Source organism: Rhinolophus ferrumequinum, chromosome 23 (genome assembly GCF_004115265.2).
Source record: "Rhinolophus ferrumequinum isolate MPI-CBG mRhiFer1 chromosome 23, mRhiFer1_v1.p, whole genome shotgun sequence".
Lineage (NCBI taxonomy): Eukaryota > Metazoa > Chordata > Mammalia > Chiroptera > Rhinolophidae > Rhinolophus > Rhinolophus ferrumequinum.
Window position 1 is genome coordinate 41423905 of NC_046306.1, and position 13394 is coordinate 41437298.

Genomic DNA, 13394 nt, shown 5'->3' on the forward strand with positions numbered 1-13394 from the left:
TGCATTGTCTGCAGAGAATTTATAAATAATAAAACCACTAAAACTCAGTCTGTTTTCTCTTACCATCATTCCTAAAAATGGCAGAGATAAACTGTTCCCTGGAGGGAGGCTGCTAGCAATGCAGCATCCCGCCCCACCTCGCTCACCTTGGTACCCCAGTATTAGAGTGTCTGCTAAGTTCCACTGTTATGCTAGTGTTTTAGAGGAGGTACAAAACCATCAAGCCATGGCCTTGCTCAGGGTGTACTACCTGATCGGGAAGTGAGACTGAAGGCAGTCTAAGCTGGAGCCCCAAGCCCTTAGATGGGCATTGTTTGTCAGGCACAATATTTAATCTTCTTTTGAATTAGCTGTCACATTTTTTAATTTGGGAGATGTCATATAAAATAAAACTTGTGACTGTGCATTTCCAGCTTCTCTTGAAAACTAGGAAGATCTAACATCGCTGACACACACTCCACAGTGGGAGCCTCTGGTGACTGGCCCTTTGAGGGAGGCACGTGCTGCAGCTTTCTGCAACCCCACTCCACCAGCCATAAGTGCTTGAGTCCTTCCTCCCTGGCTGCTGCACCTGGAATGACTGTTTCTCCTTCTCTGCCACGCCACCACTGTTCTCACACTTACACATTCTTCCCCTGCCATCGAGAGCACCAGGTCACTCTCCTGGGTGGTCTCAGTGCCTCAGGTCTCTCTCCTCACCAATCCCATCCATGCACAGCTTGCTGCCAGGCTAACTGCTTTCAGGAAACCAGCCATGGCTCAGACATCTGCAAGGTTTCTTGCTGTTTTCTCACCAGTTTCCTATCAAATTTTATTTCAGTACATCTTATCACCAACAGCCAGACTTACATCTTACCCCTCACCTGGCCAGTCTTGTCTTCTTGCTGGTCCCTACACCCCACATCCCCTGGCATTTCCTGTCACCTTTGCACATGCTGCTCCTTCGCTTGAATTATCTCCCCCTCTGTCTAAATCCTGCCTGCTCAACTACTTCTGCCTTAATCAAGCCCCAGTGATGCCAGGGGGCTCACTGTCTCTTTGCCCCCTCACAATTCCTGATTGTCCTCCCATTGGTGATTTGCTCTCCTTTCCTGTTCTGAAACTGACTCGCCTCAGGTGGGCTTATCTTTCTCTTTTTAAGGACAGGCTGTTGTTCTGTGAATTGAGTGGTGACAAGATAAAGCCTTCCAGAAAGAATTAGGACCCAGATTTTGCCTAAGAAAAAGAAGTATTAACAGGTACCATAAGTAACATAGGACAGGAGTCTGGAAGGTTTGGGGCAGCAGAGCTCAGGAATGAAGGAAGGACCCAACACAGAGTCTGACCCACAGGGACTAAGAACCCAGGCTTAGAGTTTATACAAGAGTTTAGGACTTAGCAAGGAGCTGGAGCACGGACAGGGTGGCCCAGCTTCCAGAACAGGGCTTGAATGGGGGTTGGGGTAGGGTGGGGGAAAGGTGGGGGGGAGGGGAGGCTTACTTCAGAATGGGGGTGGGCCTCAGCCTGCACTTGTCACTCACACTCCAGTAGACAGAGCACATCTCTTTCGTCCTTGTGATATCAGGCACATGGCCATCAAATAGATCCAGTAACTTCACCAACTGCAGTGCAAATTAGTAATCCTTTGCTAATTAACATGTTGCTTTATAAGTTGTTTCATTTTCTTTTTTATGGTTTGTGTTGAATATTCCCAACTACATATATGGTCAACTGTTTAAAAGATGTAATACTGTTTTGTCTTTGATATTTTCTCCCCCAGCTTTTTAGAATCATTTTTCCCCCCAAAATAGACATTTTTTTAAAGGAAGTTAGGAACCAATCTATTCGGAGTCTACTATGATACCATAATAAGCCTAACCTAAAACAGAGGCCAAATTGTTAGACTCTACAAACCCTCAATTCACTGGTAATAAATAATGAAAGCTAAATCCCTCTTTCTATGCCTTCCTGTTCTTACTAAGAATAAAGAAAATTTTACTGCAGTGGGATCTAAACCGAGAAATCATAGTCATTTTTCTGCATTCAGAAATACAGGACATAACCTATATATACTTTAGCCACTAGTTTTCAATTTCTTAGCAGTGACAATTTAAGTAAATTTCATAAATTGTGGAGATCTAACTTTGTTGTGATTGACAATATAAAATTAGTCTTTTCTGCTGTTAAGATTATCTAGCATTCTTATCAGTCAGGTGGAGGTGGAATGAGATTACACAGCTGTGGATTTGAACATCATTAGTCTTCAAAGGGTTAAAGTTATTTCCTCTGATGGATTTAAAATTGCCACATACACACAAACAAGTTTTTTAAACTGCCCCATTTTACATCTTTGTCGAGAGACAGTCTAGTTGCTGCATTTTATGTGTAGATTATATTACAGATATATTTCAATAAATCACGAAGAACCACCATAGATTCTAGAAGCTGGCCGTCTGTGCTTAAATAAACATCTCATGCAGCACCTGTTTTATAGGACCTATAATCACAGTGGCATTCTGAAAGAAGACCTTGAAGACTGCAGAGCAGCTGTCCTTCATCAGCTGTCACCTGGGAGTGGCAGCGATGAAACGCAAGTCAGGTATTACTGTCGTGAAACTGCTGCTGTGGTGGGGTGGTCGTTCTTATTCCCAGATGCTTCTATGAAAAGGGTCACAGAGTTGCAAAACACTAGTCCACATGATCAGCACTAGGGTAGACACTTGTAGTCATCTGTTTAACATTTTTATGGACTTCATCATCTATTTCTTTGTAAATATATTTGTTTATAATTGTTTACTAGATGTATCCTTTCAATCCCTGCTTGTAGCAACGTTTAAGGACTTACTTGGTGGGAGGGAACACGGGTAGCCTTTGTCTGGTATGTTATATTAGCATAACTTGTAGAACAACCCAGCGTACAAAGTCTGACAATTAAGTTTGCAAACTCATCCTAGAAAAAGTGCTACATACCTCATTGCTGAATATCACTACGGTCACCTTGGAAGTACTCCCCTTGGGAAGCTATGCACTGACACCAGCGCCTAGTCCACCCTTCAAAGCAATGTTGAAAATTTTTTTCTGGAATGGCCATCAGAGCTGATGTCCTTAATGTCATCAAAATAGCTTCCTTTCAATATTTCCTTTATCTTCAGGTCAAGAAAGAAGTCATTGGGGGCCAGATCAAGTGAGTATGGAGAGTGTTCCAATACAGTTATTTGTTTACTGGCTAAAAACTCCCTCACAGACAGTGTTCTGTGATCTGGTGCATTGTCGTGATGCAAGAGCCATGAGTTGTTGGTGAATAGTTCAGATTGTCTAACTTTTTCACACAGAATTTTTCAGCACTTCCAAATAATAACTTGGTTAACCATTTATCCAGTTGGTACAAATTCATAATGAATAATCCCTCTGATATCAACAAAAGGTTAGCAATATCGTTGAAACAAATTCGCAAACTTAATTGTTAGACCTCCTATAACCCAGTATAGCCACCACCTGGATGGATGTCCTTGACAGGTCCAAACCCCAAATGAGTTCCTAAATTTCCAAGATCAGTGATATAGGCTCCCAATCTAGAAGATACAGATTCCCAGTCTACATGTATGGTACCTTCACCAGCAGCATCAATAAAACCTGGGAGCTTATTAGGAACACAACCTTCTCACGCCCTATCCAGGATCCACTTAATTGGGAATCTAGGGGTGGGACCTAGCCATCTGGGTTTTAATGAATCCTTAAGGGAACTCTGCTCCCTGGAGTTTGAGAGCCACCACTCCAAGGATGTGTCTTAAATGTCTATAAAGATGGAACAAGAGAAAGAGATTTAATTGTTTGCAGAGTAGTTGACACACATAAACCATGATTCTTGTACGTCCTTCCTAAGTCAATCAGAAATCTATTCCATAACCTCTATGCACCTTTTAGGCGGTCTGGGTTTCTGTCCATGGCCTAAGAAGCTTTGTGGCATCTGGGCTACTTACTGAGTTCATAAAGTTATAAATGTGTAATATGTTTAATGGTTTGTTCAGTCCTGGCACCTGGTAGGTTCCTAATTCATGTTGCAAGAATGTTGCCAGTGTCCTAATCCTGATTTTTATTTTGGGAACTCAATATATTTCTTCTTACTAAAATACATCCCTACCATTTACTAGTAGAGAAAAAATTGTTACTTGAACATGGTCACCAGATAAGTGTCTATGGAAGCCCATCTGAAAGGACCTATTTTGGCCGAGAGGGGCTTTGGGTCTAGTTACTCATATCTTACATCCAATGTCATTTTCTCTACTTTTCAATGTGCCACATAGGCTTTTTCATGTTACTGATATAAATAAGAAGGATAACCTGGATTTTTTTAGAATAGAATTCACCATAAGTCTATTGGATTCCATCAAGGAGTAAGAAGTCAGGATAATGGTCTCTAAAAGGCACTTGTCACAAGAAAACTTGGCTAATCATATGGTTCCATTTCACAGAGCACAGGATCGGGTTTGCAAGTCCTGAATGTGTTTACAGTACCTTCTGCATATGTACTCGCTATGTCCAAACTATGGGAAATGCTTGAAATGACCTTTCTGGTCATTATCTTTCCAACTTAAATTAGTAAAGGGAAATATAAGAAAATTCTCTTTCATGTTTTTTATCATGTGAAATAAAAATACTCCTTTACAAGGTGGTGGAAGAAGCTGGCTGGGAAGGAGTCACTGCACTCCGTAGGGCATTTGGTGATTGTGTGTTTAAGGGTCTTTAACCAGGCCCATTTCTTTCTCTGCCTTTTATATCTGTTGATGCACTATTTCATAAAAACCACAGTTGTGGTATGTGGCATAGAAAGCATATATGCATTTATAATTCTCTGTGCAAACTGACTTGTTAGACTGAATAATTCATTATGTGACTCTTAACCTGGGCTGCCAAACACTGATTGCGGATGATAAGATATATCTACATCTACTAGACCAACGTTTGTTACACTTTCTCAACATGCATAATACAGCATTGATTTCCATTATGAAAGGTTGCATTTTATATGACTATTGATCTACAGTTATGTATAAATCAGCCTTCCATAAGAAATGATCCTTGTTTATGACCAACACAAATTTTAAAATTAATATCTAGAGCCTTCAAGACTGTTTCTTTACCACAATCATTTTTTAAAGCCAGATGAAGAAGTCAGGAATAGTTACTAATGTCAGTGTTTTGCTCTGTTACAATTAGAATTGCCCTGTGTGTGACTGGGGTTGCTAATTAATGCACACTGATTGTCACTGGTTTACGCTCTAGCCTTGGGAAAAGTGGCAAGTGTTTATATGACCTTTGAGAGATGAGCAAGCAGTCAGATCTTTAAATACAGATTCTTTCTAACAGGTTTTAATCATGGCATCAGGCTCCCCCGTGTTCTCCTTGATCTAGGCATGCCCTGCGCCCCTCAACCCCCAAGTTACTGCTCAGCACTCCCCTAAGTGAAATATTCCTGTCTGCTTTGCAGTCTCCTCTGGACCAAAGCAGTCCACGGTCAATTTAATAAACCGTTGTAGAAACACAGATTGGGAGAGAATGATCTACTTTTTTTTTTTTTTTTTTTTTTTCTGTTTTCAGAGTTTTTATTTTTTATTTATTTTTTTTTATTTAAATTTATTGGGGTGACAATTGTTATTAAAATTACATAGATTTCAGGTGTGTAATTCTATATCACATCATCTATAAATTACATTGTGTTTTGTTCCTTGATTGTTAATGACTCTCATATCAGAGAATTCTAGGCCAGGCAGAGTGGGAAGGCTCTCACAGGTTATGAACTCCTAAAAGCTGTGTTTGCTGTGGTAGCAACCCGGCTTGTGCCCCAGACCGAACCATACCAATCAATATCTGTCTCTTTAATCTTGTCTGTAACATGGGACATTTGCCCCATAACATACACTAAAACATAGTGTGAAGACTTCTGAATTCCTGCTCACAAAATGAAGCGTCTTAAAAGAAAAAAAAAAATTGTTTCATCATTACTGATTTTTGTTATATCAAGGGTTAAGTGTTCGAAGATCTTCATATGAAAGGTTTACTCTTATTAGGTGGAGGACCAAGTGATTATTTTAGACAATTATGAATTATTAAAATATGATTCATGTCATTCGGGTAATTGATAAAAAATTCTGTTTGTTATTGCCTTCTGGAAAACATTTTAACATAAAAATGATTACTTAATAAGTAGTTTTATGTTACATGAAAATCATAATGAAACTACCCATTATTTTATTTTTTCCCCTGGTGCAGTTTATTGTATGTTAGTGGCTACTTTCAGGTACAATTGCCCAGTTGTGCTCTCAAACTCAGGCTAAACAATTGAGTCAGCTTTCATATTGTTTGGAGTACAGTATGTAAAAACCCCTTTATTTTATTCTACTTAGGTTCAGAATAAAATTCAGGGTATTTATTACTTTGTATGCATTTAAAACTTTGGTCAAATTCCCAGTCTATTATAAATTAGATATAGTTAAGAAATTCTGGTACATTTGTTTAAATTGCCTTGGAAAAAGTGCCAAGTGTTTATAGTTTTCTGATTAGAAGCCATTCCAAGTATACAAAATGAATTGTAGGCTACTTAAAGTCTATTCTTTTATTAAATATTTTTAAATTTTATTTTATTTTTTTCAATTACAGTTGACATTGAATATATCATATTCATTTCAGGTGTATAACTTAGTGGTTAGACATTTATATAATTTATGAAGTGATCCTTATTTTTTTATTGTATTTTTAATTAAAGGAGTATATAATTTAGCTGGCATCAAACTTTGTTTTTTTTTTTTTTTTAAAGATTTTACTGGGGAAGGGGAACAGGACTTTATTGGGGGAACAGTGTGTACTTCCAGGCCTGTTTTGCCAAGTCAAGTTGTTGTCCTTTCAATCTTAGTTGTGGAGGGTGCCGTTCAGCTTCAAGTTGTTGTCCTTTCAGTCTTAGTTGTGGAGGGCGCAGCTCAGCTCCAGATCCAGTTGCCATTTTCTAGTTGCAGGGGGCACAGCCCACCATTCCTTGCGGGCGTTGAACCGGCAACCTTGTGGTTGAGAGGACGTACTCCAACCAACTGAGCCATCCGGGAGCTCAGCGGCAGCTCAGCTCAAGGTGCCTTGTTCAATCTTAGTTTCAGGGGGCGGAGCCCACCATCCCTTGCGGGACTCGAGGAATTGAACTGGCAACCTTGTGGTTGAGAGCCCACTGGCCCATGTGGGAATCGAACCGGCAGCCTTCGGAGTTAGGAGCATGGAGCTCCAACCGCCTAAGCCACCGGGCCGCCCCCAAACTTTGTTTTTTATGTGTGGCATGATGTTACAAATTTTCCAGTGTAAGTGGGCAAAAGAGAATAAAGCTCCTTTAAATCCTCTGTACCACTTTTTTTGATTTGGTGGGTTAGGTATGTAGAACCATGGGCAAGATTCCATGCAACGAGAGCCATGGCTCCTGCACTCCTTGCTCAATCTGCCCTGAAATAAATCTCTAAGAAAGCCTGGCTTTGTGCTTTTGTAGTGGCTTAGCTGTTCAGAAGTCGCAAATTCTAGTTGCTGTACCTCCTTCAATGGCTCATTTGTTGTTTGACTCATGGAAGTCAATTAATGGGTTTTGTCATTTTTGTGAAGTACATATAATTATTATAGGAAACTTAACTAGTTCTTTCATTCCAGGACCCAAAGTATGGTTACAGTTAGCAGGGATATTAGTAACAGTCTTGCCTTGACTTTGTTTCTGCAGAAATCATGTGCATAGTTACTAGAAAGGCTGGTCTCTGATAATTACTCCATCCCAACTAAATTAACTAATTTGATTCGTCCTAATTAAACCTTTTTATTAAAGTTGAATTCAACCTAACTAAGCATGCTTTCTGGCCAAAACCACAGTTTTTTTCTCTTTATGATAAATTTTTTTCTCTTTATGAGAAGTATATTTCTCTTTATGAAATATACTGGCTGAATGGACTAGAATATGCTGGTGGCCTGTGAGTACATTTTCCCAGTAGGGAAATTTGTCATGAAACAAAATATAGATGCAAATGTAAATTCACTTACATAGAATCAGTACAAAGGAATTGGGTGGCATTATGACATCAGTGAGGTCTGGATGGAACCAAGAGAGGCAAATTGCTGAAGGGGTTTCTACCAAACCAGCCTAAAACCTTAGAATAATTCTGGGAAATTTTTAAGCAAGTTCAAGGATTCCAGCGAAGCATCACACTTCAAGTATTGGGAAAAACTAGAGTTAGTAGGTCAGGCAAAGGTTATAACAATTAAGATTTATTAAAGAAGGTTCTGAGGGGCAGTCAGTTAGCTCAGTTGGTTAGAGCGCGGTGCTCTTAACAACAAGGTTGCCGGTTCGATCCCCACATGGGCCACTGTGAGCTGCGCCCTCCACACTAGATTGAAACAACTACTTGACTTTTCCAGGAGCTGATGGGTCCTGGAAAAACACAAATAAGTAAAAGTTTACCAAAAAAAAAACGTTCTGAATTGTACCTAGATTTACTTTTATTTCCATTTATTATGAAAATTTCCAAACAGGAAAGTAAAAAGAACTCTGTGTACAGTGAGCATTCATATACCCACCACCCAGATTCTACCTTTGACATTGTATTAGTCTGTTTGTTTAGTCTCTCCATCCTTCCATCCGTCAATCTCAATCTCTTATTTTTATGTATTTCCAAGTAAATTGCAGACAGTACACTTTTAAAAAACTTTTTACTTTGAAAATGTTAAAATATTCACAAAAGCAGATATAACAGTATAATGAAGTCCCATGTACCCATTACCCAGATCCACCAGTTGTCAACATTTTGCTGGTGTTTTATCTTTCCTTCACCCACACTTTTTTTCTCGAGTAGTTTAAAATAAATAACATATTTTACTCACAAATACTTATATCTCTAACATATAAGGATTTAATACATTACTGTTTAACAAAATTCTTTATTGAATGCTGTGTTTCCCTGCAAATAAGACCTAGCCGGACAATCAGCTTTAATGTGCCTTTTGGAGCAAAAATTAATATAAGACTCGATATCATATATTATATTATATTATACTAATCATATCATATTAATTATATTATATTAAAGACCCGGTCTTATAGTAAAATAAGACCTGGTTTTATATTCATTTTTGCTCAAAAGACACATGAGAGCTGATTGTCCGGCTAGGTCTTATTTTCGGGGAAACACGGTACCTAGTCCTTATAAGTTTGCACTGATTATCTCAGAAAGCCTTTTTATATTTGCTTAGTTTGAATCAGGATCCAAATGACGTTATCTGTAAACTGATGGTTCCATTCAGATACATGATGATATTCCACGCCAGTTATTTTGGCAAGATGACATCATAGATAGTGCTTGTATTCCTTATTATACTAACTCCAGCACACGATGTCTGGTCATCCCATCGTTAGTGGTGCTAAGACTAATCCATGGATTTGAGTGTTGGCAGACTGATGCCTCGAACATAAAGTTTACTGTTAAGCAATCACAAAATTATTATCATTTCCTAGATGCATTAATTTGGACTTGTAAAATGATGACTTTTCTAACTCATTCATTTCTTCTGCATTTTGTAGTTGGAAGAACTTTTCCCATCAACTACTCAGTAACTTGGAAATGCCTTTTTTTGACCACAAAGACAGGATAAAATGAGTGATTCTGTCCCTTTACTAACCAGTTTTCAGAATAACGAGTTATTGCCCTAGCAGCCTCCAGAGGTTTCTTTGTTTATATTTTTAATTGTGGCAAAATATACATAACATAAAATTTACCATCTTAACTGTTGCTAAGTGTACAGCGCAGTAGTCTTAAGTACATTCATGTTGCTGCGCAACCGATCGCCAGAACTTTTTCATGTTATAAACTAAAATAAACCACTCTCCATTTCTCCCTCCTCAAGCCCTGGCAATCTCCATTCTACTTTCTCTATCTATGAGTTTGACTACACTAGGCATCTTGTGTAAGTGGAGTCACACAGTATTTGTCTTTTTGTGACCAGCTTATTTTACGTAGCATAATGTCCTTAACATTCACCCATGTTGTAGCACGTGATAAGATTTCTCCTTTTTAAAGATGATTTTTTTTTTTACTTTTTATTTATTTTTTTTAAAAAGTCATGGATTTTTATATATTATCTGTGTCAGTCCATTGCTATCATAATTTTTTTTTTAATTTCTTGGGGTGACAATTGTTAGTGAAATTATATACATTTCAGGTGTACAATTCTGCATTATATCATCTATAAATCCCATTGTGTGTTCACTACCCAGAGTCAGTTCTCCTTCCATCACCATATATTTGATCCCCCTTACCCTCATCTCCCACCCCACACCCCCCTTATCCTCTGGTAACCACTAAACTATTGTTTTTCTATGAGTTTTTGTTTCTAATTTGTTTGTCTTGTTCTTTTGTTGTTTTTCGTTTATATACCACATATCAGTGAAATCATATGGTTCTCTGCTTTATCTGTCTGACTTATTTCGCTTAGCATTATACTCTCAAGATCCATCCATGTTGTCACAAATGTTCCTATATCATCTTTTCTTACTGCCGAATAGTATTCCATTGTGTATATACACCACAACTTCTTTATCCATTCATCTAGCGAAGGACATTTTGGTTGTTTCCATGTCTTGGCCACCGTAAATAAAGCTGCAATGAACATTGGAGCACACGTGTCTTTATGAATAAATGTTTTCACATTTTTTGGGTAGATACCCAGGAGAGGGATTGCTGGGTCATATGGTAATTCTATTTGTAATTTTTTGAGGAACCTGCACACTGCCTTCCATAGTGGCTACACCAGTCTGCATTCCCATCAAGTGTATGAGGGTTCCTTTTTCTCCACAGCCTCTCCAACACTTGTTACTATTTGTCTTGTTGATGATAGCCATTCTGACTGGGGTGAGGTGATATCTCATTGTGGTTTTTATTTGCATTTCTCTGATGATTAGTGATGTTGAACATTTTTTCATATGTCTATTTGCCATTTGTATGTCCTCTTTGGAGAAATGTCTCTTCAGGTCCTCTGCCCATTTTTCAATTAGGTTGTTAGTTTTTTTGTTGTTGAGTTTCATGAGTTCCTTGTATATTTTGGATATTAGCCCCTTATCGGAGGCACTGTGTGCAAAAATCTTCTCCCATTCAGTTGGTTGCCTCTTTATTTTGTCGATGGTGTCTTTTGCTATGCAGAAGCTTTTAAGTTTCATATAGTCCCATTTGTTTATTTCAGCTTTTACTTCCATTGCCTTTGGAGTCAAATTCATAAAATGCTCTTTGAACCCAAGGTCCATAAGTTTAGTGCCTATGTTTTCTTCTATACAGTTTATTGTGTCAGGTCTTATGCTTAAGTCTTTGATCCATTTTGAATTAATTTTGGTACATGGTGACAGATAACAGTCTAGTTTCATTCTTTTGCACATGGCTATCCAATTCTCCCAGCACCATTTATTGAAGAGGCTGTCTTTCCTCCATTGTATGTTTTTAGCTTCTTTGTCAAAAATTATCTGTCCATATTTATGTGGTTTTATTTCTGGGTTCTTAATTCTATTCCATTGGTCTATGTGTCTGTTTTTCTGCCAATACCATGCTGTTTTGATTACTGTAGCCCTGTAGTACAAGCTAAAGTCAGGGAGTGTGATGCCTCCAGTATTGTTCTTTTTTCTTAGGATTGCTTTGACTATTCGGGGTCTTTTGTGGTTCCAAACACATTTGATGATTGTTTGTTCTATTTCTTTAAAAAATGCCATTGGGATTTTGATGGGGATTGCATTAAATCTGTATAATGCTTTAGGTAATATGGCCATTTTAACTATGTTGATTCTTCTAATCCAAGATCACGGAATGTCTTTCATTTCTTTTTGTCTTCTTCAGTTTCTTTCAAAAATGTCTTATACTTTTCAGCATATAGGTCCTTCACATCCTTGGTTAAGTTTACTCCTAGGTATTTGATTCTTTTTGCTGCAATTGCAAAAGGAATTGTTTTTTGTATTTCTTTTTCTGAGTTTTCATTGTTAGTATATAGCATAATGTCCTTAACATTCATCTTTCACAATGGACATTTGTACGTTGATTTTGTAGCCGGCAAATTTACTGTATTCGTTGATTGTTTCTAATAGCTTTTAGGTGGAGTTTTTAGGGTTTTCAATATATAGCATCATGTCATCTGCAAAGAGTTAACTTCTTCATTCCCAATTTGGATGCCTTTTATTTCTTTCTCTTGCCTGATTGCTCTGGCAAGGACTTCCAACACTGTGTTGAAAAGCAGAGGTGATAGGGGACAGCCCTGTAGTGTTCCTGAACGTAGAGCAAAGGGCTTCAGTTTTCACGGTTAATTATGATATTAGCTGAGGGTTTGTCATATATGGCCTTTATTATGTTAAGGTATTTTCCTTCTTTACCTATTTTATTAAGTGTTTTAATCATAAATGGATGTTGTATCTTGTCAAATGCTTTTTCTGCATCAATTGATACAATCATATTATTTTTGTCCTTTATTTTGTGTATGTGATGTATCACATTGATGGATTTGTGTATGTTGAACCATCCTTGTGCCCCTGGGATGAACCCCACTTGGTCGTGATGAATAATCTTTTTAATGCATTGTTGCATTCGATTTGCTAGAATTTTGTTTAGGATTTTTGCATCTGTATTCATCAGAGATATTGGTCTGCAGTTTTCTTTTTTTGTGTTGTCCTCATCAGGTTTTGATATCAGGATAATGTTGGCCTCATAAAATGAGTTAGGGAGTACTGTCTCTTCTTCAATTTTTTGGAAGAGTTTGAGCAGGATTGGTATTAGATCCTCTTTGAAGGTTTGGTCGAATTCACTAGTGAAGCCATCTAGTCCCAGACTTTTGCTTTTGGGTGGGTTTTTGAAGACTGATTCAATTTTGTTACTGGTGTTCGGTTTGTTTAGATTTTCCAGTTCATCATAGTTCAGCCTTCAAAGGCTATATGTTTCTAAGAACTTGTCCATTTCTTCTAGGTTATTGAATTTGGTGGCATATAGTCCTTCATAGTATTCTTGGATGATCCTTTGTATTTCTGTGGTGTCTGCGATAACTTCCCCTTTTTCATTTCTGATTTTGTTAATGTCTTCTACCTTTTTATCTTAGTCTAGCCAAGGGTTTGTCAATTTTGTTAATCTTTTCAAAGAACCAGCTCTTTGTCACATTAATTGTTTCTGTTATCTTTTTGTTCTCTATTTCATTTAGTTCTGCTCTGATTTTTGTTATTCCCTTTCTTCTGCTGACCTTGGGTTTCACTTGTTCTTCTTTTTCTAGTTCTTTAAGGTGTAACATGAGGTTATTTATTTGGGATTTTTCTTGTTTCTTGGGACAGGCCTGTAATGATATAAATTTCCCTCTTAAAACTGCTTCCGCTGCATTCCCAAAATTTT

At 37.9% G+C, this 13394-nt stretch overlaps 1 protein-coding gene across 8 annotated transcripts in view; it reads left to right on the plus strand.

Annotated features, from left to right (window-relative positions):
* KIZ (kizuna centrosomal protein) overlaps nucleotides 1–13394 on the plus strand; it is a 155756-nt gene that overhangs the window by 80537 nt on the left and 61825 nt on the right. For 6 of the 8 annotated variants that reach the window (XM_033094995.1, XM_033094996.1, XM_033094997.1 and 3 more), the window contains one exon: nucleotides 2474–2578. The exons of the other annotated variants lie outside the window; for them this stretch is intronic. In XM_033094995.1, coding sequence (XP_032950886.1) covers nucleotides 2474–2578 — 105 coding nt within the window. The remainder of the gene's footprint in view (nucleotides 1–2473; nucleotides 2579–13394) is intronic. 8 annotated transcript variants of the gene reach the window in all.